The sequence below is a fragment of the Myotis daubentonii genome, chromosome 14 (assembly GCF_963259705.1).
Source record: "Myotis daubentonii chromosome 14, mMyoDau2.1, whole genome shotgun sequence".
In the NCBI taxonomy this organism is placed as follows: Eukaryota; Metazoa; Chordata; class Mammalia; order Chiroptera; family Vespertilionidae; genus Myotis; species Myotis daubentonii.
Window position 1 is genome coordinate 55,983,903 of NC_081853.1, and position 27,428 is coordinate 56,011,330.

General features: G+C 52.3%; 1 protein-coding gene across 2 annotated transcripts in view; it reads left to right on the plus strand.

Annotated features, from left to right (window-relative positions):
• CNTN4 (contactin 4) overlaps positions 1-27,428 on the plus strand; it is a 405,422-nt gene that overhangs the window by 332,440 nt on the left and 45,554 nt on the right. For both annotated transcript variants that reach the window (XM_059664558.1, XM_059664559.1), the window contains exons 8-12: positions 7,203-7,305; positions 8,600-8,784; positions 12,866-13,002; positions 14,716-14,845; positions 22,774-22,924. In XM_059664558.1, the coding sequence (XP_059520541.1) occupies positions 7,203-7,305; positions 8,600-8,784; positions 12,866-13,002; positions 14,716-14,845; positions 22,774-22,924 (706 nt within the window). The remainder of the gene's footprint in view (positions 1-7,202; positions 7,306-8,599; positions 8,785-12,865; positions 13,003-14,715; positions 14,846-22,773; positions 22,925-27,428) is intronic.

Sequence of the window (27,428 nt, forward strand, 5' to 3'; positions counted from 1 at the left end):
ATTGGAGGGGAATCGGCCGGCCACAAGGCCAGGGAGGGAAGACTGGCTCTCATTCAGGTGCCTAGCCCAGAGGGGATGATATGCAGAGAATGGTGGGTGTGTTTTAAAAATACCTTTTTGCTCTGTGGGAAGTAGACTTGTAAAACGCGGGAGTGGACGCTGGGAGCCCAGCTCGGAACTGGTCACAATCCCTGGGTAGGAGCTGGTGCAGCGGGAAGTGGGAGGCGGGAAGCTGGGAGCCAGGAGCCGGTTCGCAGGCCCGGCCGCCAGGAGCGCTGACTCATCGCGTGGGAGGACGTGGGAGGGAAATCAGATGACACACAGGTTTTTGGAGCAGCAACGGGGCTTCTGGGAGTGCCATCCACGGGCATGCTTTTACTTAACAGGCTTGGAAGGGCTAAATCGAGAATATTATTTTAGCCGCTGTTTGTGGAGCCAACAGTGTGGCTTCTGACTTGGCAAGAGGGCCGTCTGTGCAGCAGAGGTTCGGCGGTGGGTATAGTGTCCCTGTCGGCCCCCCCCCCTGCCCCACGCCCCTGCCACGGTGGGTGGCCCATGTGGCCCAGGACAGAGCAGAGCCTCCTCCAGCCCTGTCCCAGCGCCAGTGCTGGCCACGTGGCCGATGCTAAATTCATGTCAGAGGAAGCCGAACTCGATGAGTAAAAATGGAAGCTTACCAGTTTCCAGGCGAGGTAGGCAGGGGACCGATTCTGTCAAAAGCTGTCACTGCTCTCCCCGACCGAGGGGTGAGGGGCCGTTTCCATGAGACAAGCCCCGGTGGCATCGCGTGCAGAATTATCTGAAAAGACAGCCGCTCCGGCCTCTGCCCACGAGGCCTGGACGCCCAGGGCTTGCCCAGCGGTGCTGCCTGTCGGGGTGAGTCACGTAACAGATGCCCTGGAAGGCGGGCTCGGATGCACAGAGACCCAGCCGAGGGGACACAGCCCAGGCAGGACCTGAACCCCAGCGACACGGGAACCCGGATCAGCCTGCGCCTCCACCGGGCAGCAGCCCTGCCTTCGCCTCGGCTCTCAGATCTGCCTCGTCACGTCCAGTATATCGTCACAGAGATGACACATGCTTCCTACTGGCATATTCCATCACAGAACCTGTCGACTACGGATCTCATGGTTCGGCCATTAATGCCTATTCATTCTTCATTTCCACGAGGGAATTCGTACCGTATCTTCCCTCGGAGGCTGGAGTACATAAAGGGTGCTCAGACTCCATCACGCAGCACAGAATAGGTCGCTTCATGAGCCCCTGTCTGGAGGTAAGAGAAAGGGCCGAGAACGTCCCTGACCGTGCCAACCCGGGCCTCACTCAGGGCCCGAAGAGCTGGGCAGGACTGAAAGTCAGGCAGGAAAACAGTCATGGAATCTGGGGTGTCGGCCCAGACCTACCCCAAACCCAGAGACAAGTCTGTCTTGTTTTTAATTCTCTGACAGCATCACAGTTGAGGATCTATGGGCGTAAAACCCGTTTTAGTAAGAAGAACATCTCGATGATTAAAGAAGGTGAGACAGTTTGCTAGATTGGCACCGCTAATCTGACTTAATAGCGCCTTGATGGCTTTGGCTAGTTTGGAGGCTTGGCAAGCTCAGGAACTCAGGCGTCCCCTCTGCACCCCAGCACAGTCAGCTCCATCTCGGGACCATGGGGACCCAGAGCCGTAGACGGTCTCTTAGCCGGTCAGTTAGGAAGCACCTGTCAAGAGCTCGTTGTGTGGGGGACAGTGTGGAGTGAAAGCACGTGACCTGAGCCGCTGGGAGCCCGCAGTCTCAGAGCAAGCCCGATTAGTGAAGGCTCTGAGGTTGCATTTTTTATTGGGATTACGGAATCGAGTTCCAAGAAACACATTTACAGACGGAAGGGTTTGGAATGAAAGGGAGGTTGAGGTGTCGGCCTATGGAGATGACAGGGCGCATTCATTTGCATCTTTTGATCGTGTTTTTAACCAAAAACTGTGCCTTGGGTACGGCTGTATATTTGTCCCTAGGGATGCGGAGTCTGTGTTCTCAGTCTCATCTGGCTGAGGAGCCCGATTCCGGATGGAGGCAGGGGTGGGGCCCCACTGGGGAGAGCGGAGGATTAAAGCAGATACATTGGTCTCTCCCGCTGAAAGCCACTAAGTTGCAGTGAGATTGTGCAGCAGTCACAGCCTGGCCGAGAGGGAAGCTGGCCTGGGCTGGAGTCAGCCCAGCCTTCCATGAAGGGTTGTCCAGCCTGAGAGAGAGGAAGGGAATTCCAGGCGGCGGGCACAGGTTCCCAACACCTCCTGCAGGCCAACCCTACCCGTGGCCTGTTTTCTTGTAAAGAAAGTTTCAAATGTTTCTCCATAGAAATGTTGAGTCTTTGGGGATAACTCCTAGATTCTCTATCATCTTTGCCACTGTTGTAAATGGGAGCTTATTTTAATCACACTCTCTGATTAGCTCGTGCTGATGTATGGAATGCCGTTATTCTTGTGATTCAACATCTGGCAAGCTTGCTGCAATGTTTGTTCGTTCTAAGAGCTGGTCTGTGATTCTGCTCATTCTCCCAAACTTTGCTGTCTTTACCATTTCCTCTAAGCCAGGGCTGAGCCAGCTAGGGCTCATGGGCCAAACACAGCCCACCATCGTTTTTGTAAATAAAGTTTTATTGGAACAGAGCCTTTTTTTCCCCTATTGTCTTTTTCTAGCTCCAGTGACAGAGTTGAGTCTTTTTTTTTTCATATGTTTTTACTTATTTTAGAGAGGAAGGGAGAGGGAGAGACAAACAGAAACATCAGTGATGAGAGAGCATCACTGATCTGCTGCTTCCTGCACGCCCCCGACTGGGGATCAAGCCCACAACTCGGGCATGTGCCTTGAGCAGGAATCGAACCGTCGACCCCTGAGCCACACGGGCCGGGCCAGAGTTGAGTCGTAACAGAGAATGAATGCATGGCTCACAAAACCCAAAGCGTTGCTCTCTGTCCCTTTACAGAACACCCCTGCCAGGCCCTGAAATATAATATCTGTAAATATCTGAAGACCGTCCATCAAGACTTGGTCTTTGTGGCCCCAGCAACGTGGATTGGGACCAACAGGTGTAAGTTAGAGGGAGGGAGAGAGTGTTGAGCTCAACACAACGTGAACTGTTTGCTGGGAGGAATATGAAAGCACTTCCTCACAGGAGCACGGGGTCTGCTTCCTGTCTCCTGAAAGTAGGAGGCGGTTTCATTAATAAACTGGAAACTATCAGCGAATGACCTCAGGGCTTCCCTCCAACCCGAGTGTCCCGGCACCTGCTCTCTGCCTGCCCAGGAGAGAGCCTCCTGGAACAGCTCCGGGGAGCTCTGCGCCCCATGGAGAAGGAAGGAACAGGATGCAGGTTTGATTGAGCGCCCATCGCGGGGTTTACTTGCACATCGCACGTGTGTCTGAGGTGGAACCCACGTTCACCAGGTGACACGCAGCCTCCGGCTCCCCTCCTCTCCTCTCCTCTCCCGCTGGGGAGGTTCTTGCTTGGACAGCTGTGGCCTCACATCAACAGGACTTAACCTCTGGGACGGCGGACAGCAGTGGCCGAGATGCCTTGGACAGTCAGTCCTTAGACCCACAGTGGCCCCTTCCACCCAGGGCACAACAAGTGCTCCCCAAAGGGGCAAAGCGATCGACTCAGCCAAGGGCGTCGGTATGACTCACCCGATATCGCCAAACATTTCATACTAATGGTGCACATGGCCTATTTCCCAGGAGAGCCGTGGGACCTTCTCTGAAGACCATTTTTGCAATTTCTGTTTTTCAACAGATAATCCCACTCTGTGGGCGACAGTCCCTTCTGGTGGTTTAATGTAGCAAAACCACAGATTCCAGCGAAGGCAGGTGTTGGCAAAACCTTATGGCGCGTGACTCCGCCAACACAGCGCTCTGCAAATGGCAGTGAAATAAGTGTGGTGCGCTGCTGATTTCTCCTTCACGGGCTGTGATGTTGCCAGTTATCTTGCTGAATTCTGTGTGCCCGTGCACATCAGCATCAGCCTAATGATTGTCCAGGGCTTGCCCGCCAGCATGGCTCAGTGGAGGAGCGTCGACCTGTGAACCAGGAGGTCATGGTTCAGTTCCCCATCAGGGCACATGCCCAGGTTGCCAGCTCAATCCCCAGTGTGGGACATGCAGGAGGCAGCTGATCAATGACTCTCACCATTGGTGGTTCTATCTCTCTCTCTCTCCCTCTCCCTCCCTTTCTGAAATAAAAACATATATATATATATATTTAAAAAAATAATAATAATTGTCCAGGGCTGGAAAGGGGAACAGTTGTTGCCACAAGGTTGTCTGCAGAATCCAGGCTCTGGATGGGCCTTGTCCCTGATGTGACAAGAAGTGTCCACGGAGGTTGGGCGGAACTTCCTGCTTTGGCTTAACACCTGTGGCGGCCACAGAAGTCCTTAAGGGGCAGTCCCTGGACCGGCAGCGGGAACACCAGCTGGGAACTTGTTGGACATGCAGGTTCTTGGGCTCTATCTCTACTCACTAAATCGGAGACTTATGCCCTCGGGTGGTTTATAGTTTGGGACCCACTGGCTTGGAAAGAACACCTAGGAGTTCCCATCCATAGCTTCACCGGGAATAGCTCTCTGACTCGCCGAATGCGGAGTCACTGCCGGCATAGCCCGCGTTACTATGCGATGCACAGAAAACGTGCAGCCCACACACGTCACGAAGGTGGCACTTGGGTCTGTGTGGCCCATGTGGGCACCGTGGTGAGGCCGGTGCCTGGCACACGGTTGCTGTGACATGCTTGTGTCTTGAGTTAATTCTCTGGGATGTAGGTATAGCTGAGCCTGGCTCCTGAGGACTTGGGTGGAGAGACTCTCAGGCGCTGCCACTTTCACATGTGTGATGGGGGCTCTCCTCTCCAAAAAGCAGAAAACACTGACCGGCATTGGAAAGAAGTAAGACTTTCCTTTTACTTTATGTTTAAAATTAGGTAGAGGTGTGTGTGGACCCTGAGCACAACACGCCGAATGTTGAAGGCCCACATGCCACATGCATGTGCAAAGGCAAGGACACGGCAGTTTTCCTGCACACACTGCGCAGGCGCACCTTTACCCTACGTAACACCGACGTCACTATCTGGCAAGAAGCCCCCTTTGTCTGAGTTCCTATAAAATGTGCTGCTGCCCAGCCAGTGCACAGCCACTCTGGGGGCTGCTGTGCGTGCAGTGGCTGCTGTGTGTGCAGTGGCTGCTGTGTGTGCAGTGGCTGCTGTGCGTGCAGTGCTGCTGTGCGTGCAGTGGCTGCTGTGCGTGCAGTGCTGCTGTGTGTGCAGTGCTGCTGTGTGTGCAGTGGCTGCTGTGCATGAATGGCTGCTGTGCGTGCAGTGCTGCTGTGCGTGCAGTGGCTGCTGTGCGTGCAGTGGCTGCTGTGCGTGCAGTGGCTGCTGTGTGTGCAGTGGCTGCTGTGTGTACAGTATAACCTCTCCCATCTGCCTGCAGCCACTCACATCTTCCCCTAGTTCCCGGCGTCCACCGAGGCCCATCCCTAGCAGAGGGGCTCGGACCCAGCAAGGTGTCTTTAGAAGTAAAAGCACGAGTTGTCTGTACAGGCAGACGACCCAGATCCTGCAGATGGAACGGGTGTCACGGAGTCTGTCCCCCGGGCCATCCTGACCGTATCACGGGCGTGTTGCTGCTTCGCGTTGGTGCGTGGCCTCAGCGCGGCTCACAACCTCTCCTCTCTGTGAGCAGCTCGAGGTGGAGAAGGCGTTCTGGAACAATCCCATCCACGGCCTCACTCCCGTTCCTCCTACTCTGCGTGTCGCCAGCGCAGCTGCAGACAATTGCGTCCCCGCATGTGCAGGTGGCCGGAGGAGGGACCTGGAGAACGCGCTCCTGTGTGAGGGGCCTTTGTTTCTTAAAAATGATTTAAAAGGCAACAGCGTTTCCAATTCAGTGTGGAGAATAAAGGCCAAAAGAGTTAAACTGGAAGAAACAGTCGAATAAAAACGTAGACTGTGCCAGATGTAACCCAATTATATGGACCCGTTCACAGGTGTTCCTGAAACTGCGCACAACACGGGCGAGGAGAATGGCTTTTTCCCACGTTTATGGCTTTAATAAATAGCGACGATCTCTGTGTTAATGAGCATTCTGTAGACAGTGAAAACTGTGCTCTCCATCTCTGATACATGTCTCCACATCCTGCAACCAGTGTTGTACATGCAGACCAAACTGCATGATAGCTGATAACTCTGCCCCAGACACAAACAGGCATAGCAACCCGAGCCCGCCCCACGTGACCGCATAACCGCCTGCCCCTTTCATTTTAGAAAAGCGTCGTCTTTAGTCAGTGACCTCACAAGAAGCCTTGATGATATGCACAGACACGTCCGCAGTTCAAGGCCCAGTCAGGGCGCATGCCCGGGTTGGGGCTCGATCCTATTCTGCTCTTACATGTTTTTAATATATTTTTATTGATTTCAGAGAAATAGGGAGAGGGAGAGAGAGAAAAAAAAAACACATTAATGATGAGAGAGAATTATTGATCAGCTGCCTCCTGCATGCCCCCTACTGGGGATCGAGCCCACAACCTGGGCATGTGCCCTGACCAGGAATCAAACCTTGACTATCTGGTTCATAGTTGGTCAACCACTGAGCCACGCCAGCCACTGAGCCACGCCAACCACTGAGCCACGCCAGCCTGGCACTATTCGTCTTTTTACGCTGTTTCAGGATAAAAATCCTGGCATTGGAGGCGCTTGTTTACCTGCCTGTAGTGATTTAGGATCAATTCAGATTAGCTTGAACGTGAAAGAGAAAGTAATTGGTGGCCACAGATTGATTATTCAAATGATGTTGCTTATAGAGACATATCCCAGAGGGGGGTGTTTTGTTAAGTATTTAAAATTTTCTGCAATGTGTTTCCCAAAAATGCCTTTGATGTTCCTGGTGACTATGACTCTATCCTTTTCCTCTATATATTTTTTATGACTTAAAAAAAAACCAATAACAACAACTATTTCTGCGAGTGACACGGGAAGCATGGAGAACTCAGTCCTGGCAGGCAGTGGGCTCTGTGTCGCGTTTTCTGCTGCGTCCGATGAGACCTGCCTCCAATGAGGGGCCAGCTGTGCCCCGTGGCGCCCGCGTGGGAGCTGCGGACATTACGTGGGAAACGCTCTCGCGAGTTTTACAAGCCCTCCGAGACTCAGCGCCTGGTCTTTATCCACAGGGGTGATGGGCGAGTATGAGCCCAAAATCGAAGTGCAGTTCCCGGACACGGTGCCGACCGCCAAAGGAGGCACGGCCAGACTGGAGTGCTTCGCGCTGGGCAAGTGAGTCCTGGTCCCTCCGCGTCCTCCGGGCTCCTGGAGGCCTCCTCGCCCTGGGGAGGGGTGGCTGTCATTCGGCAAATGCACCCCCTCACCGCAGAGAGGGGACCTGGGGTGGCCGGGGAGGGTCAGGCTGCCACCCTCACGTGGCCAGGAGGAGGGGGAAGGGGCAGTACCGAGAGGTGTGCTCCCACATTTACCGCCTGAATGACGGGCGATGCGGACCTTCCCTGGAGGGTGAACCTAGAGGCTCCGTTCCGGCCCCCGTTTCCCGAGGAGGCACCAGATTCCCTTGAATTTCTTTTAAGTTGCCGGTCCCTGCCTGCCGCTCGGATAGAGGCAGATGAGACCGATCTCTCCAGGAGACTGTCTCCCAGAGCCGCCTGGAAGTGACCCACACCCTTCCCAGGGCCTGCCCAGGATCGCTGGCCCAGCAGCGTGGGGACCAGGGAGCGGCCCCGGGCAGTTCTGTCGAGGGTGCAGGCGAGGGAAGGTGGGCGCGATGGTGCCAGCCGCCCTGCAGGCCAGGTTTGCCGTAACGATCAGAATTGCCGTCGGACACAGCCTCAGGCCGTCTCTGCATGTTAACCATGCGTGACTCTCTCCTCCCACCCGTGTGCCCGCTAACCCCTGGCTCACACCCCAGGCTCCCCTGTGCCCAGACGTCCGCTGAGGCGACTCGGGCCCCACCCCCGTGTCCGCCACGGTCTCCACTCGCGTGCAGCTGCCCCTCCAGCCGCCACGCAGGAAGTAGTTCCCTTGCAGCTTTGGTTTTGGGTCCCATGGAGGGTTCTTTCCGTGTCCGTGTTTCTCAGGCAGGACGGCGTGCGCTACAGTGGTGCCTAGTGTGGAACAGTGCAATGCCGTGACCCGTCTGCTCTTTCTTTATTGACTTCAGAGAGGAAGGGAGAGAGAGGAGGGATAGAAACATCAGGATGAGAGAGAATCATGGATCTGCTGCCTCCCGCATGCCCCCCACTAGGGATGGAGCCCGCAACCCGGGATGTGCCCTGACGGGGAATCCAGCTGTGACCTCCTGGTTCATAGGTCAATGCTCAACCACTGAGCCACACCAGCCGGGCTAGGAAAGTTTTTTATTCTAATAGGAGCACGAAGTCCATGGTAACATGAGCGATGTGGCGATGGGTAACATCCTAACGGTGGCGCCTGCATGTGTGTGATGTCGGGGGGCTCTCCGGGGCAGACCCGAGAAGGAAGAGATTGCTGGGAGCTCAGGATGCAATGGACGGTCCCGTCTTCTCTCAGCTCATTCGCCGCTTTCTGTTCTCACCCCCAGTCCAGTCCCCACGATCGTCTGGAGGCGGGCGGACGGGAAGCCCATAGCGAGGAAAGCCAGGAGACACCAGTCGGACGGCATCCTGGAGATCCCCAACTTCCAGCAGGAGGACGCGGGCTTATACGAGTGCGTGGCCGAGAACTCCCGAGGGAAAAACGTGGCGCGGGGACAGCTGACTTTCTACGGTGAGTCCCTGGGGATGCAGAGCGTGTGGACCCTGCCACTGAAATCGGAAGCGGGGGCTTGCGTCGGGTTTTGGGGAAGGGCCGTGCGAAGTAGGGCCGTGTAAGACCTGGGCTTGCTGCTGAACCTGCACCCCCTTCTCACCCCCTCCCCCCCGCCCCCCCGCCCCCCCCCCCCGGCGACGCTGGGTGTGGGGAGGGCCGTGGGGCGAGGATGTTGACGAAGCCGAGGAAGAAATCCGGCTGAAGTGTTGGGGCGAAGCTGCTGTGAACATATCACACAGGGGCTGTTTTCCCTCCCACCAGCAGCTGTAAGCCTGACACCGGAAACATGTCATTCCTCCTCCCCGTTTATTTTTCACGTTCTGGTAAAGCTCTACGCTTTTGGGTTTTGATTTGGGGCTCGTGTCCATCCTTGGTCATTCCTCCTCCTTGGTGGCGATTTCATGAACATGGGGGGGATGCACAGGGTCCCGGTGTCGTCCTGATCGGAGTGGAGCAGGACAGAGCTCTCACCCCGGACACGCCTTACGTGCGGCTGCGCCTGTCCCACTCAGGTCTCCGCTCCGACCCGGCTGTTACATGAATGCAGAACCTCCCGCACGTGGTCGTCAATGGAGCCCACGTGGAACCCTGTCAGTGTATCTGTTTGGGATCCAGAAAAGCATTTCACTCGGTGGGGCACCCTGCCAAACGGGAACACGCCTGAGCCCATCTGTCCGGGGTGTTGGAAATGAATGTGTAGATCGGCTATTATGCAAGATTGGTTCAGGGTGGGGAGCTGTTTTCCTGCCAAGGGCCATGTGGATATTTATAACATTGCCAGAGGCCCGATGCACAAAAGTCGTGCAAGAATAGGCCTTCCGTCCCCTGGCTGCCGGCACCGCCTTCCCTCTGGCACCCGGGACCCGGGCAGTGATCTGCCCACAGAAAAGCAGCCCAGGCCGGGTGAAGATTTGGGAAGCGCCTGCCTATAGGTGCTCAACTGAAGCCAAGTTACTATCTTTGGGCTCAAAAAACCGCAACCAGTGAATGACGCACGGTCGCCAGGCCTCGGGAGTTGATTCCTGTTCTCCACGGTGTGAGCAGCCGAGGGGACGTGATCTGCAGGGCTGCGGGCCAGCTCCATCATGCGAGTGTGAACGCGCCCTCCCATCTGCCCTATCCATTAGATTTTTTAAAAATAGTTTATAATGTTGTTATGTTTTGGGGTTTTTTAAATATAATTTATTGATTTCAGAAAGGAAGGAGAGGGAGAGAGAGATAGAAACATCCATGAAGAGAGAGAATTACTGATTGATCAGCTGCCTCCTGCACGCCCCACACTGGGGATCCAGCCCACAACCTGGGCATGTCGGGAATCGAACTGTGACCTCCTGATTCATAGGTCGATGCTCAACCACTGAGCAATGCCGGCCAGGCAGATTTTTTAATTTCTAAGTTCTACGGCTCCTGCTGGCATTTGTTTCCATTAAAAATTCCTGGTTTGGAGGATCAGGGAGCCAAACAGCCCTGGGGATTGTTCGGCCACTAAGTTCACGTAACATTCATCGTCAATAGACCTGGGTGTCAGATGCGAAACTCGCACGATTCCAGCGACTGGAACCCAAACGCAAGCATCGATGTAGGTCCTTCCTGGCCGTGATTGAACCAAAGATGGAAATGAAGGGATTGTGCATCCGTACCGGAGATGAACAGTGTCAGGGGGTCAAGTTCAACACAACCGTGGACCTTATATTTGAAGGTGTCGCTTGAGATTAAGACCTCAGATGTTTTAGAGGAGAGATTCTTCCACTTCACACCTAGAAAGAGCATGCATCGCCCAAAGCAGCGATCGTCAACCAGGGGCCCGTGAGGCTCAAAAGATTGGTGATCACTGGCCCAGAGCATGGTTCTGCTCTCATGGGTGGGGGTGTTGAATTCTATGTGATATGTGGCATCTACCTACATTGCCCAGAATTTAGACTCTCCCTTCCTTCTGAAATAATAGTGCTGAGCCATCCAGCTCAGGCCTTCCTCAGAGAAGGTGTTCAGGCGTGGAGTTCTAGAACAGTCCAGACCATCAGGGATAAACACCATGGGCCCACGTGCATCATAAAAAAGGGAAGCAAGCCATGCTTTCTGCCAGGCTCTGAAATGGACTCTTTGTTATCCATCGACTTGGAACTGGGTGACCTGAAGGCATAAGAGAGAGAGAGGAAAGATTTCCATCAGCCCAGAACTTTAGCTCCAAAAACTCCCTGCAGAGATGTGACTCATCCACTCTGAGCGGCGGCAGCAGCCGCGTGGGCCTTTGCCCCGTCACGCTGCACTCGGTGTGTTAAAAGGAAGATTATCTCATTCTTTGCCACTTATGTAAGATGCTGTTTCATTCCCCATCTCCCCGGGCCCGTGTCCAGGCATGCCCTTCTAAAGGAAAATGTTTTTATCTTTGCAGATTGGGCTTCTGTGAGTTAATTTCACTTCCAAATCAAAGAAGTGCCTGAGGATGTCTTACAAAGGCTGACTTGATTGTTGGCTTCCCCTGGGCCTGCATGGATGACCACTGAGCCCTCCTGCCACGCCCCTTGACCTCCGTGACTGTGGAGAGCGGCTACAGTGTTTGGACAGGTTCCAGCCTCAGACTAATAAGAGGACACGGTCCTCTTGTGGCAAAGCCACGTGCAGGCCCCAGTTTGGGGGCAAAGCCCTCCCCGATAATTATAGCCAAAGGCTACGGTTGTGAGCTTGACGGTACGGTCTGAACCTGTGGTCCCACGTGGCTGAGTGATGTGGGCTGTGAGAGGTGCAGCGAGGAAACAAAGCTTGGTCAGGTGCATGTCATTGAGTAGATTCGAATCCCGCGAGAACATTGTAAACATCTTGACCACGCCCTTACTTTGCCTCCTGGAATCTGGCTGTAAAATAAAGAACTCGGCTTGCAGGCTGTGGCGCTGTCTCTCCATCCGAGAGCAGCGTCCCACCTCGCCCCAGCTGTATTCTCTTGTCTGTCTTCTTTAATCCTTCACCGCCCGCCCCCTCAGGTCCACCCCTGGGCGTGCTGAGTGCAGCACACATGACTCTACTGGAGAGGGTGAGGCCAGCCCTCTGTGGGTTCAAGGAGTGAGAACTTTGTAAGGTCTTTCTTTGCAAAACCCTGCCTGCCCTCCCTCCCCGGCCCACCCCCCCCTCGGATGGCAAGGTTTGGCCCCCAGCGCTCTTTGTTTTTGAAGGAAAGCAAGGAATGAGCCCCATTGTCCTGAAATCTCCTGTCTCTGAACATGGTCTCCATGTTTGCTTTTTGAGCTTGGTCTTGACATTGCTTCATAAGGTACATTTTTTCCCTCCTCGCTCTCTTTGAAAAAGCCCGGCTTTGTTGTTAATAGTCCACACAGCTTTCTAGAACTTTCTCCGTTGCTTTGCTTTCCTGGGCTCTGTGGGGGGTCGGCGTCCAAGCAGGTGGAAGTGAAACCGGCCCACCACGGCCATCAGCCCACCGGGCCACCCTTCCTCCCCCGTGCTTCCAGCAGAGCTGAGAAGGCAGCTGCTCTGGGGCTGCCTCTGCACGGCCGGCAGCGGACACGGGGCTCATTGGGGAGGAAGGTCTCGGCCCTGCGTTCGAGTCGGTGGGGTTGGTGTCATGCTTTCTCTGAGAGCTGACCCTCCCGGCCTCGCCTCCCAGGCAGCGCGGCTCCGTCAGCAGAGGGTTGGTAAACTGAGTCTCCTCTTTGAAACCCACGAGACTGCTTCTCAGTGGCAAAGAGAGAAGGCATTCATTCAGGCCCCTGGACACCGCGCAGTTAAGGGACATGCCCCGTGGTCTCCTAGTTTTGTTTGTTATCAAGCAAGTACGATACAGCTCGTCCTGCTGTGGCTCCATGGTTGAGTATCAACTTATGAACCAGGAAGTCATGGCTCAATTCCTGGTCAGCCCAGGTTTCGGGTTCGATCCCCAGTAGGAGGCACCCGATCAATGTTTCCAACTCTCTATCCGTCTCCTTTCCTTTCTCTCTGAAAATCAAGAAAAAACATTTTTTAAAAAAAATTTTTTTAAATAAATTGAGCAGACACTGAATGCCCATCTTTGCTTTCTACACGGCTACAGCTCAACCCAATTGGATTCAAAAAATAAGCGACATCCACGTGGCCATCGAGGACAACGTCTCCTGGGAATGCAGAGCCAGCGGGAGGCCCCGGCCCACGTACAGGTGGCTGAAGAACGGGGAGCCCCTGTTCGCTCAGGTAAGCAAGCGGCCGGTGCCGACTCTCATGTCTAAGGTGGCCCTGTTGCTATGGAAACAGGGAAAGGATGAATCATTTCCAAAATAATATGCAACCAGCTGCCATTAACAGTGAAACACGTGCACGTGAATGCACTTGGTGAGCAGGCCCTGCGGCCGGCTCGTCAGCGTCTAGACTAGAGCGTGGTCCTCCCATGTGAACGGCCCTGGCCCTGCCATTGGAAGCCATGCAGACAGCCTGGGGCGCGAATTTGTGCGGAGAGAGATCGGTGTGCGGGGCACGGTGAGTGGGCCCCAGGCATCCAGATCCCCTACAGTGCCGTCTCGCACCCCTCTGGGGAGACTTCTGCGCAGCGGGGTGCAGTGGCTCACCGGGCAGACGCCCCCTCTGCCTCCAACTTGCAGAAAGGGCAAAGAACATTAGCTCAGCACCTCTCATGCCACATGGGGCAAACTCCACAAGTGATGGCGGCTGGAGGCTCCGGCCTGCGGGCCTGGGAGCAGGCGGCGGGAATGGGGAGCTCAGGTGTACAAATTCCTCTCTGGAGACAATAATTTTAGAGCTAAGGCTTGGGGTGTAGACACCCCCACACACCTATTGCCACCCAGTGGAACAGGCAGCCAGTGAGCCACCTGGCTTAGTACGACTCTTAGGTATATGGTTACCTCTAGCTGCAGGGGATTCTGGAAATTGTAGTCTGTAGCCAGAAAGAGGGGTGGACAGCACTGGGCCACCCCACCCCCGGCCCTGGGACAGGAGTTGCAATAACCCCCGTGTCCCCGCAGGTCAGGGCTCAGAGAAGTCGTAACAGCCACAAAACTGCTACTTGAGGGAAAAGCCAAACAAACCAAAATAACGCCTTTTAACACGTTAAGCGCCAAGCCTGTTTTGTCTTCCTTTCCGTTTAGCCCATGATATCCGATTTCACCGATATACTGGCGGCCAGAGACTGACGAGGTCAAGACGGGAAAGTATAGTGTCAGTCACTGGTGACTGACATAGCGCTTAACGTGTTAAGAACAAGCCAGAAAACAAGTATTCGAAATCATATGCAAAAAAACATTTTTTAGAAAGGTAACTGACCTAAGAGTCCAACAAAGAAATAGGAATGTCTCTGTATAATGCTCAAAGAAATAAATGAAGGAATCATGTACATAATAAATAAGATATTTTGAAAACATAAGCAGATAGCCTGGCAGGCGTGACTCAGTAGTTGAGTGTCAACCTACGAACCAGGAGGTCAGGTATTGATTCCCGGTCAGGGCACATGCCTGGGTAGTGGGCTTGATCCCCAGTAGGGGATGTGCAGGAGGCAGCCAATCGGTGATTCTCTCTCATCATTGATGTTTCTGTCTCTCTATCCCTCTCCCTTCCCCTCTGAAATCAATAAAAATGTATTCTGAAAATGCATTTCAAACGTTAAGTGTATATATTCGGCAGACATATTCATCTGAATGGGCTCACTCTTAAATCAGTGAGGACTCCAGAGGGACCCACCATTTAAACCCCATCTTCTGGTTGGTGTATGTGCTGTTGGTTCACCCTCTGACTTGCCCCACAGTTAGCTGCCAGATAAATACATCACGTTATGAAAATTGCTTGGATGGTGGCTATTTTCTTCCCGTTCAGGCCCTTTGATGTCACATGTAGCCCAACGGCCTCAGGGTCCTTGCTGTCGAAGGTCACCGTCCGTCTCCCTCTTGCCTTCCACAGGACAGAGTTCACATCGAGCAAGGCTCGCTCAACATCACCGGGGTGAGCCTGGCGGACGCCGGCATGTACCAGTGTGTGGCTGAGAACAGACACGGGGCCATCTTCTCCAGCGCCGAGCTGAGCGTCATAGGTGAGTCCTCACGCGGGGCAGGAAAAATAAATGAAAATCAGTCAAGTCACTAAGTGAACCGGGGCTCTGCCCAGCAAAATGTTCCATGCAAGACGGGGGGCAAAGGAGGCTTGAGGTAGACAATGGTGCTGGAGGAACAAGGAACACGTTCGACAAACTCCCAGAGGAGCCCTCGCTGGTTTGGTTCAGTGGCTAGAGCATCAGCTTGTAGACTGAAGGGTCCTGGGTTCGATTCTAGTCAGGGCACATGCCCAAGTTGTGGGCTCGAGCCCCAGTAGGAGGCGTGCAGGAGGCAGCTGATCAATGATTCTCTCTTATCGTTGATGTTTCTATCTCTCTCTCCCTCTCTTTTCCTCTCTAAGTCAATAAAAATATATTTTAAAAAATGATTGTATATGGGGGTGGGCGGGACCACCAGGGCTCTCTCCAGAGACAGGGGCTGAGGTAGGCCAAGATGCTTGGTCGTGTGATCCCGCTGACCTGGTCATACAGGCACCTGAACTGGATAAGGGAGGAGCTGCCCCTAATTGCAGGGGGTCCCTTCCCTGAGGCCCCGTGACCATGACCTGACTCTGCCAGGACCGTGCGGTAGAACCCAGGTAGCTGTGCCCCGAGGGCTTTCTGTCCCCGGGTTCAGCGTGGTGGGGACTCTCCCACGGCGGGTAGAGAGGTCGGGAAGAATCTTACCCTGCGGGAAGCTCGAGTACCATCAGGGGCAATTCAAGGGAGGTAGGGGCTCGAGCAATTATCTGAGCAATTTGGCTTTTATCCAGATGATTGGCTCACAAATTAGAAAAACATTAAGGCTGAGCTCCAAGCTATTTCACAGGGACTTTCTCAAGTGCTCATCTGTGTCTACACTGGATCCCTCGGCTCCTGGGCCCGTTTACAGAGGAATGCGATGTGCCCCGCACCCTGGGGATGCAGCCGCAACCTGGGCATGTGCCCTGACGGGGAACCAAACCAGGACCCCCTGGTTCATAGGTCAACGCTCAACCACTGAACCACACCAGCTGGGCAGGTGTGGTCATTTTTAAGTGCCAGCGCGGCTGGGTTCTGGCAGGGTCCTCCTGGGACCTGCCCGTAGCGTTCATACCTCCTCTGTGACCGTCACACGGAGCAAGCAGGCTCCTTGTGCTGTTCCTTCCAGCCTCTCGGGTCCATGTCTGGGAATCCGAACCAGTACAGGGTCCAGGCAGTGCCGGGAGCCGGTCCATCCTTGCTGTTTCAAGGGACCTGGCATATATGGCATACGGTTCTTAATATGTTTGCTCACCTTCTTGGCGCTGTGTTTTAACCAAAGTCACCTCTCCGAGAAAGGTTGAATCCCCAGGTAGGGATTTTCCCCTGAAGTTAGGGAGGGAATAAAACCCCTCAACTAAGTGCCAGGCGGGTAATTAATCCCTTTAACTACGAACAATCATGCTTAAACTACATAATCTTTTCTCCCTGGAATGGAGATAAGAAACGCCCTAACCTTTGTAATAGAGATTGATAGGATTGAATCAACTGGTATAAATACAGTTGTAACAAGACAGAAAGACTCAGAACTCAGGAGACAGAATTCAGAAGACAGAACCTACACGGAGCCTAGAGACAGAAGAACTTCGCTGGCGAGAGCATGCCAGAGGATCCTGGACCGGGACTGGCCTCGGAGCCTAGAGACAGAGCCTAGCGGGAGAACATGGCAAGGGATCCTGGACTGAACCTGACTACAGAGATTGGCAGGAGAACCTGACTGGAACCTGGACACTGAACCTGACTGGAGAACCTGGACAGAACCTGGCTGGAGAACCTAGCGAGGGAACATGGCTACAGAACCTCGCTGGAGATCCGAAGCAGAACCTCTCTGGAGATCCGGGCTGGAGATCCTGGCTAGGCTGCTGATCAACTGAACGCTGTCTCCGTGACATTCCTTCTTCGCCGACTCCGTCCACACCTTTGGGGACCCCTGGACCCGCTGGGGCTCGACCCCAACATATGGCGCCCGAACAGGGACACCTAGGTAAGCGCCCTGCACTCGGGACGGATAGGACTCCACCGTAGGAAGAGGGTGGATAGTCTTCGCCGACTCCGTCCACACCTTTGGGAATGCCTGGAACAGGATTCCCCTAGGTAAGCCCCCCCCTTGAAGACCCCCACACTCGGGACGGATAGGACTCCACCAGGGTGCTACAGACCCCCCTATAGAGGATAAATAGGGTAAGAAGGTGGATAGTACAGAACTTAGATTGAGAAGATGTGCCATACTGAGTCCAAAGAAAGAAGACTCTGTATTGATCTTTAGATTAAGAAGATGTGCCATACTGAGTCTAAAGAAAAAAGACTCCGTATTGATCTTTTAACACATATGCTTGTTAGCAGCAGAATTAAGGTTACTCCCAGTCAGATGGAACATTTTATACAAGAAATACGTCCATGCTTTTCTGAGGAAGGAAAGGTGCCAGAATGGTAAATGTAGAGGCATGGGAGAAGGTAGGCCCAAGGAGCCTTATCCTTAACCCCACTGCAGCCTTTCCACCCCGGGAAAGTGCAGGATTGGCAAGCTCTCCCTGAGGTGATAGATCAGGACTCAGGTAATAGCAGAAAGCGCCAATCCTACTCTTAAAATGGATACAAGAGAGCGTTTCAGGTTTTTCTTTTTAATGCTTGCTTTTAAAAAATAAAAAAGGGGGAATTTGCCGGGAGCCGGTCCATCCTTGCTGTTTCAAGGGACCTGGCATATATGGCATACGGTTCTTAATATGTTTGCTCACCTTCTTGGCGCTGTGTTTTAACCAAAGTCACCTCTCCGAGAAAGGTTGAATCCCCAGGTAGGGATTTTCCCCTGAAGTTAGGGAGGGAATAAAACCCCTCAACTAAGTGCCAGGCGGGTAATTAATCCCTTTAACTACGAACAATCATGCTTAAACTACATAATCTTTTCTCCCTGGAATGGAGATAAGAAACGCCCTAACCTTTGTAATAGAGATTGATAGGATTGAATCAACTGGTATAAATACAGTTGTAACAAGACAGAAAGACTCAGAACTCAGGAGACAGAATTCAGAAGACAGAACCTACACGGAGCCTAGAGACAGAAGAACTTCGCTGGCGAGAGCATGCCGGAGGATCCTGGAGAGGGACTGGCCTCGGAGCCTAGAGACAGAGCCTAGCGGGAGAACATGGCAAGGGATCCTGGACTGAACCTGACTACAGAGATTGGCAGGAGAACCTGACTGGAACCTGGACACTGAACCTGACTGGAGAGCCTGGACAGAACCTGGCTGGAGAACCTAGCGAGGGAACATGGCTACAGAACCTCGCTGGAGATCCGAAGCAGAACCTCTCTGGAGATCCGGGCTAGAGATCCTGGCTAGGTTGCTGATCAACTGAACGCTGTCTCCATGTCATTCCTTCTTCGCTGACTCCGTCCACACCTTTGGGGACCCCTGGACCCGCTGGGGTTGGACCCCAGCATCTGGCGCCCGAACAGGGACACCTAGGTAAGCGCCCTGCACTCGGGACGGATAGGACTCCACCGTAGGAAGAGGGTGGATAGTCTTCGCCGACTCCGTCCACACCTTTGGGAATGCCTGGAACAGGATTCCCCTAGGTAAGCCCCCCCCTTGAAGACCCCCACACTCGGGACGGATAGGACTCCACCAGGGTGCTACAGACCCCCCTATAGAGGATAAATAGGGTAAGAAGGTGGATAGTACAGAACTTAGATTGAGAAGATGTGCCATACTGAGTCCAAAGAAAGAAGACTCTGTATTGATCTTTAGATTAAGAAGATGTGCCATACTGAGTCTAAAGAAAAAAGACTCCGTATTGATCTTTTAACACATATGCTTGTTAGCAGCGGAATTAAGGTTACTCCCAGTCAGATGGAACATTTTATACAAGAAATACGTCCATGCTTTTCTGAGGAAGGAAAGGTGCCAGAATGGTAAATGTAGAGGCATGGGAGAAGGTAGGCCCAAGGAGCCTTATCCTTAACCCCACTGCAGCCTTTCCACCCCGGGAAAGTGCAGGATTGGCAAGCTCTCCCTGGGGTGATAGATCAGGACTCAGGTAATAGCAGAAAGCGCCAATCCTACTCTTAAAATGGATACAAGAGAGCGTTTCAGGTTTTTCTTTTTAATGCTTGCTTTTAAAAAATAAAAAAGGGGGAATTTGCCGGGAGCCGGTCCATCCTTGCTGTTTCAAGGGACCTGGCATATATGGCATACGGTTCTTAATATGTTTGCTCACCTTCTTGGCGCTGTGTTTTAACCAAAGTCACCTCTCCGAGAAAGGTTGAATCCCCAGGTAGGGATTTTCCCCTGAAGTTAGGGAGGGAATAAAACCCCTCAACTAAGTGCCAGGCGGGTAATTAATCCCTTTAACTACGAACAATCATGCTTAAACTACATAATCTTTTCTCCCTGGAATGGAGATAAGAAACGCCCTAACCTTTGTAATAGAGATTGATAGGATTGAATCAACTGGTATAAATACAGTTGTAACAAGACAGAAAGACTCAGAACTCAGGAGACAGAATTCAGAAGACAGAACCTACACGGAGCCTAGAGACAGAAGAACTTCGCTGGCGAGAGCATGCCAGAGGATCCTGGACCGGGACTGGCCTCGGAGCCTAGAGACAGAGCCTAGCGGGAGAACATGGCAAGGGATCCTGGACTGAACCTGACTACAGAGATTGGCAGGAGAACCTGACTGGAACCTGGACACTGAACCTGACTGGAGAACCTGGACAGAACCTGGCTGGAGAACCTAGCGAGGGAACATGGCTACAGAACCTCGCTGGAGATCCGAAGCAGAACCTCTCTGGAGATCCGGGCTGGAGATCCTGGCTAGGCTGCTGATCAACTGAACGCTGTCTCCGTGACATTCCTTCTTCGCCGACTCCGTCCACACCTTTGGGGACCCCTGGACCCGCTGGGGCTCGACCCCAACAAGGCAGGACCAACTGTCACCCCAGGAGCTTACGGACCTCTCAGGCACACACAGAGGGGCAGCAGCCAGCGGATGTTAGAAGCCACCCATGGCCAAGCATCCAAAACTGACCTGCCCATTTCGCCCGGGAGGCGGGCAGGGGTTTGGTCACACTAGAAGTGATGGGAGCCGATTAAGAAAGCAAAGGGGAAAGGTTTGGATTGAGAATTCCATGTCTGTTAGTACCAGACACTCAAGGCCAGCCTTGTCTCCAGGCACATGGCCTCGGGACAGTGGCCACGCCCACAGTGCGGTGCGGATGCTTCGGAAATGGGCACGTGTGCCTTCTGCCTCCCATGGGGCTGATACGATGCTATTTCAAATCCCATAAAAGCAGAATATCGTTTTTCACACACACACACACACACACACAGTTTGATTTATGTAAACTCATTTCAGAATCCAATGCAGAATTCCTCCGGAACAGATGAACAGTGTCGGCCTACAGCCATGAAAATATATGTGTGTAGAGAGATAGAGTTTTAAGAAGGGAGTTTATTGTAACTCTATTTCGCAAAATACCCTTTTTAAAAAAACCTATAGAGACTTAATTTTTTTTACATTATTATGTCAACTCAGGTGTTTCCTGAGATGAGAATGAGCCCGGACGGCGGGGCTCAGCGGTTGAGCACTGACTTATGAACCAGGAGGTCATTGTTCGATTCCCAGTCAGAGCACATGCCCAGGTTGCGGGCGGGGTCCCCATTAGGGAGGTGTGCAGGAGGCAACCGATCCATGATTCTCTCTCATGGATGTTTCTCTTTCTCCCTTTCCCTTCCTCTCTGAAGTCAATATATATATGTGTGTGTGTGTGTATATATATATATACATATATATATATATATATATATCAAAAAGGATGAGAATGAATCTTTGCCACAAGAACCTTTCTGTGCTGCAAGTGAGCTCACCTGGGTGCGGGCGTTTCTCACCTGTCTCCCTGGCTGCAGCATCCAGTACAGAGCCCAGTCACTCACCCACACCGCTGGCCACACAAACACCCGACCATGGTCCTGCTCACCCCATGGCCTGCTCTGGCTCAGCTTGGCTGGGCTTGCAGTATCTTCCCTCTAGTCTTCCTGCAGTTTGCACGTCCTTCAGCTTAGCAGTCTCAATCCTTCCTTCTCCGCCCTTCCATCAAGCTGTCTGCACACACATGCATGCACACACAAGCCCTGCATTTATCTGTTAGGAATGTAACTTGTCTTGTTCTTCATGCTAATACATTTACTAGGATGGCTATTGATTTGGTTGGTGCTCTTGGTACATGAGTATCGATAGGTCGGCCCTGACCCTCTCTTTCCTAACCTGCATGTTTTTAGGCTGTGGCTGCAATCATACCAGGAATGTGTTTACCTCATTACAGCAGGAGCGTCTGTGTTCACACTCCTTGTTAGATGCACTTGCGTAGCTTCACCTCCGAGTCAGGAACGCCCTCGTGCGTCCGAGGTGCACAGACCGAGACCCTGGCTGCCTGCTGATCCATGTCCTTCATTTCTCCTTCGCATAGTAAGACCGGCCCCTGTGTCCACGGCATCCCTGTGAAAAAGGGACCTTTTGGCAGCATTTCCTTCCGGGAAATTACGAAAGGTTTTTTTGTGTGTTTTTTTTTCACAACAAGCATACTTCATAAGGATTTAACTTGCTTCCCCTGGAACGTGTTTATTTTTTTTAAATAAATTAGCATATCGTTGGACATGTCAGACATGGACACCCATTCTCCCCCACACACAGGCTCACTCCTGGTTGGTGGTGGTTAGTATTTCTACCTCATGCTCAGACTAATCTCCAGTCACCTCGGGTCCCTGCAGGGGCAGGGCTTGGAGATGGGTTAGGATTTAGCTTCGTGGAGACGAATCCCTGCTCGCCACGGGCCCTAGGACATGCGCATGCACTTAACGCAAAGGAGGCTTTTCAGAAAAGCGTCCTTTCTCTCCCTTCCACGAGGATACAGATACGCATCTTTTGTTTTAGACAAGAAATGATTCTGTCATGTTATGTCCACACACCGGAGACCTGGTTTCGCAGGAGTGAGTTTCTTAGACACGGGGCGGTGGGCGTGGAACAGCGTTTTCTGAGCGCGAGTCACAGTCCCCGCCCGCCCCAGAGGCAGCCTCGCATTGGGCAGGCGTGGTGGGGGCTGGACGAAGCCCTGGTTCCTAAGGGGCAGCTCCCAGCGGGGATGACGCAGGCCTTTCTGCTTGTTCTCCAGTGGAGACGCGCGCAGGCCTGGGCCAGAGCAGGGGCAGCCGCCGAACCCAAGGGGACGCTCCGCCTGCGCAGTCAGAGAAACGCCTCCTGCATCGCCGCCTTCTCTCTCTCCGGGGTGTGTGTGTGTTAAATGCCAGGAGCTGGCGACCCGATAAATGAGCGATGTCCTCCGTGTCCCGTCCTCACAGCCCGGCTCGGCTCCCGCCGGCTCACGCCTCCGCTCCTTTCATGGAGTCTGTCTGTCCATGTTGGTCTTGCTCACGCCTCCGCTCCTTTCATGGAGTCTGTCCGTCCATGTCGGTCTTGCTCTCGTCCTGCTGCCTCCTATGGTTCCAGCATCATCGTCTTTTCCAAAGAGCCGCCTCCCAGGATGCGCCTGAAGTCGGACAGCGACAGTGTTGTCATTTCTGCCTCCAGCGAGCGGTCAGGCCTCACTGGCTCTAGGACCCACTAGTTCCTCTTTCCCTGAACGTGGAATTTTGTTAAAGATCCCTCACCCGGCCGGCGTGGCTCAGTGGTTGAGCATCAACCTATGAACCAGGAGGTCACAGTTCCATTCCCAGGCAGGGCACATGCCCAGGTTGCGGGCCCGATCCCAGTGTGGGGCGTGCAGGAAGCAGCCAATCAGTGACTCCCTTTCATCATTGATGTTTCTCTCTCTCTCTCTCCCTCTCCCTTCCTCTCTGAAATCAATAAAACTGTATTTTAAAAAAAGAATTGTTTGCTCTCTTCTCTTCCAGCTGCCGGCCCAGATTTTTCAAGAGCCCTCTTAAAGAGGGTAACTCTTGTCAAAGTGGGCGGCGACGTCGTCATTGAGTGCAAGCCCAAAGCGTCTCCAAAACCCATCTACACCTGGAAGAAAGGACGGGCCGTGCTGAGAGAAAGTGAGAGGTACTGTCTTGACATATTTTAATACTTGATTGGCCTGTAGTCATGTTTTGGTCCCTTCTTAGTGGTCCTAGAAGGGGCCACTCACTGTCTGGTGTTCATAGACTAAGTGATGATCAGAGAACTGAAGCTTGGGAAGAGGGCGGTCTTTATCATCTTTGATGTCAACAGTGTATGCCCTGGCCGATGTGCTCAGTGGTTAGAGTGTCGGCCCGCACACCGAGGGGTCACGGGTCCCATTCCCGATCAAGGGCACGCACTTGGGTTGCAGGTTCCATCCCAGCCCCAGTTGGGGTAGGTGTGGCAAGGCCACCAATGGCTGTGTCTCTCTCACATTGATGTCTCTCTCACTCTCTCCCCCTCCCCTTCCTGACTCCCTTCCTTTCTCTCTAAAAGTCAATGGAAAAAATATCCTCGGATGAGGATTAAAAAAAAACAAAAGCAAAATCTGCGAAGCCCTCCTGCATGGAGAGACAGCATGCAATGTCCAGAGACGAGCAGCCCAGATTCTCTCTCCTAATTTTAGCCTAAATGCCCTTTTGGTAGAATTCCCCACCTTTCTCCATCCTTCTTCCTTTTGCATGAACAAATCAATGCAGTTCTTTGCTACGACACCCCCTCAAATATTTGGCCGTGGCTGTTATGTCTCCTGTTAGCCGCTCCTTTTTTGAAGGTAATATTTCTAATCCCGGAACACATTCTACAGATGATGTGATTTTGATTATTTTAATCACAACTTTTTGAAACAACAGGGTTTTAACTGATTTCTAAACTCTTCACCTGTGTGATTCTTATACTTGAACTACATTTAGAATGCACGTCGTTCATACATCATAAATATATACATATATATATTGTTTGAGGTTTTAGGTCAGATGTCAGTTACTCATATCAGCAAATGGCAGGCATCTCTAAGACGTTTCCTTGGCTGTTATTCCTATAAAATGTACCTCCCCTTTCTGAAATCTACTCAGTCTGTTGGAAATGGTGATTATGCAAGTGTTAGCCATAAGATAACACTTACCAGCTGCATCCATAATGGTTTTAATTGATGCTAAAGGTCAGGGACTCAAGAATGCAATGGGGAAGCCTGTAAAACGTCGAGTGCATCTACCCTTTACCCCTGGGCACCTTTGGATTTGCATATGCAAATTGGATCATTGCGCTGGAGACGTTATCCTTATTAATGATTTTGCAAACATACCTGATACGGTGTATTCACACACATTTTAAGTTCACAATATACATCCCTTCCTGGCTTCTGTTATGTCAAGGAAACAGTATAGAATGGATCACTAGAGATGGGCATGGCCTTCACGTTTGGAGCCCAGACAGCCCATGTTGGTTCACTCTGTTGGTTGGAGCATCGTCCTGTACAGCAAAAGGCTGTGGTGCGGGTTCGATTCCTGGTGAGGGACACATTCGGGAGGCAACCGATTGATGTTTCTCTCTCTCCATTTCCTCTCTCTCTAAAAATCAACAAAAGCATGTCCTCAGGTGAGGAATAAAAACATAAAACTTGGAGCCCACGGTGAAACTGGAGAGCAGTTTCTTATTTGGCAGCCTAACCATTCGTTCCCTTCCTATTTCACGTCTGTGTTTCCTGAAAGGTCGTGTCAGATCACTGTTACTAGTTATGTATTTACTCTGATGCCTAGTAAAACATACTCCGTAATTGAAATATAACCAATAGGTAGTGCTTAGAATAAGACTATATTTTAAAAGTCTTAATTAATTAATGATATAAAGAAAAAAAGCATGGTCCAGTGGACATGGCTCAGTGGTTGAGCGTCCACCTATGAACCAGGAGGGCACATGCAAGGGTTGTGGGCTCCGTCCCCTGTATGGGGTGTGCAGGAGGCAGCTGATCAATGAAAGCATGTCCCACGTTTTCACTCGTGTTTCATTGGTCCAAACAAGTCACATGGTTTTGCCCAAGTTCAACCCAGCAGGGAAATACAATCTCACCATTTGCCTAGAGGAAAAGACAGGAGCTAGCATTTTGAACAGTATCCATGACTGCTGCCTCCGCTTAACCTAACCATTGCTACGAGTCCATTCAATGGCCTTTGGGAAAATGGTGTATCAATACGGAGAAATCTATTTCATAAGTGGATTTCATTGGTTGTTCCTACCACGTGAGGTCCCTCTCTCTGCTGTCTCCCCTGAGTGGCATTTTTTCTACTCCTGATTTGATTAATAGGGTTCAGACATTGCCTCATCATTTCTCTGGCACTAAAGATACATGTCAACCCAGGAAAGCGCCCGTCACTGCTCAGGTCTTGCTGTTTACCACCTGACGCTGCAGTTCCCCAGCAGGACCCAGAGCACCAGCATTGACGCCCATTCTCCCCACCGTGGGGTGCCGTGTTCCCAGGGCGCTGCCCCTGTCCCCACCCCACCCCCCACCCCCGGGCGGGCTGTGTCAGAGCATATGGAGCGGACATTGATGCTGGTCCTGTGAATGACTCCAGGGCTGGCACATGTCACAGAGAGGCGCATATGGGGCTCTCTTCCTCTCACTGTTTAAGAGAAGCTAGAGATCTGGACTTTCATTTGAACGACTTTAATTTTTAAATGTCAGCAACTAAGTTTTGTGTGTTACTGTTTGCACACTATGGACCACACACCCCTGGACCAAGGACGTGCCTGGTTTTAACGTCTGAGAAAGACAAGCTCAGTCGCACGTCTTGTGATTCCTGGGAAGGGTGAGAAACGGGAGAGATTTTACTGTTATTTCCTCATTGGCAGAGAAGAAATCCTGTTTTTCTCATTTTTACTCGGAGACAGGAGACCCCTAATTAAGTGGGTGAGCGAGCAAAAGCAGTCCTCCATAGCATCGTGCCTGAAAAAGCTTAAAGTCCCTGTTTTAGGAAAAAATGGAAATTGTTAGACCAACACAAAAGGCAACGTTCTTTCACGGCGTGGTGTTATAGTTTCTAGTTTACTGACTTGTTAGCCCACATTCTCTCTGAACTGTTAAGAATTTTAAGATTCAAGAGGCAAGTCTTTAACATTTGACTTAAAAAAAGTATTACTCTCTTAAGTACAAAATACTGGTATAAACAGTTTTGGTGAAACAGAACCTTTTGACCCCTAAAGTCTATATTTTGAAAGACTTGGACAAATGCTGCTCTTAAGTGATATTTAATTTCAATTTTCACTAACCAACTGCTCACCAGTGAGTTTACAAAAAATTAAGATACAACATTGCCATAGTTAATAAGGTTTTATCTTATTTAAGCATAGGTGATATAGTATTTATCTTGGAATACTGGTTTAATGTTCACATGGGAACTATTTTTAAAATATACTTTTTATGTTTGGTTTTTCAAGCCTTTAGAAATTGAAATCATATTCACACTGGCCTTATCTATTTAAGCCAAAGATCTAAATCAGGGGTGGGGAACGTCTGGCCCACTGGCCATATAAGGCCTGAGAAGTCACGTGACCTGGCCCGGCCAAGGCATGGGGGGTGGAGGGAGAGGGAGTGAAATGTTTGACCCATACAGCAGGCTGGTTTCTAAGTGGGTAATTTCGTGTGGCCCATGAATGATGCCCTAAGTATCCACGTGGCCCTGGGCAGATGAAAGGTGCCCCACCCGGCTCTAAAAGAACCTCGATGCCAAAATCCTCAACAAAATATTAGCAAATTGAATCCAAAAAAGTGTGGAGAGAATTCTACACTACGACCAAGCGGGGGTCACCCCAGGGGGTCACCCCAGGAGCAGGGAGGTCCGGGGAGGAGCAAGCACCCGGTGCTCCCCAGCCAAACAGCCGAGGAAGGCGCTGGGTCGGGAACCTCGACCCGGGCACTCCAGGCCGCGGGGGCAGTGTCCAGGCCCGGGGAGGTATCCACAGCATCTCCCAGGCGGAAGTCCACGCCAGGCTCGCCCGACCCCCCTCAGTACAATCAGACGGAGTCTAACATGTGAGAATATTCCACTCAAATAGGCGTAACGTTCGGTGTCTCCTCCACAGGCGCTGGAGTCGGATTCCGCAGTGAAATCAGACCGTGGCTGTAATTTGCCTGGCGTCCCAGAGGCCTTGGGAGGGGTGACATCCGTGTAGGACAAGGAGAGAAATCCCAGCGCAGGGCTGCCCGAGCCCGCGGGGCGCTCCAGGCTGACAGCCGGGCTGGGGCCGCTGTCCGCCAGGCGGAGCCCCGGGAGCGCAGCCGGCAGGAGAGTGACTGCTTTGGGCGCTGGGCTTCTGGCCTGGAGCTCCTGTCCTGTCTGTGCTCCCGGCGGGAACCTGCGCTCGGATCCCCTCAGCCCTGCAGTCTCTTGTTAGGAATTGTGCCCTGGGAGCAGTGACGTTATTGCAATAATTAGAAGCCGTTCATCTCCATAATAATGGGAAGCCTGCCTCAGAGGCCAAACAGCCTGCAGGCAGCCAGAGCCAGAGCGGGCATCCTGCTCAGCTGGAGCCTGGCCCTGCGTCCTGGGAGCGCTGTCCATTTCATTGTACACATGCTCGCTGGGACACAGAGGCAGCCGCCCTGCGC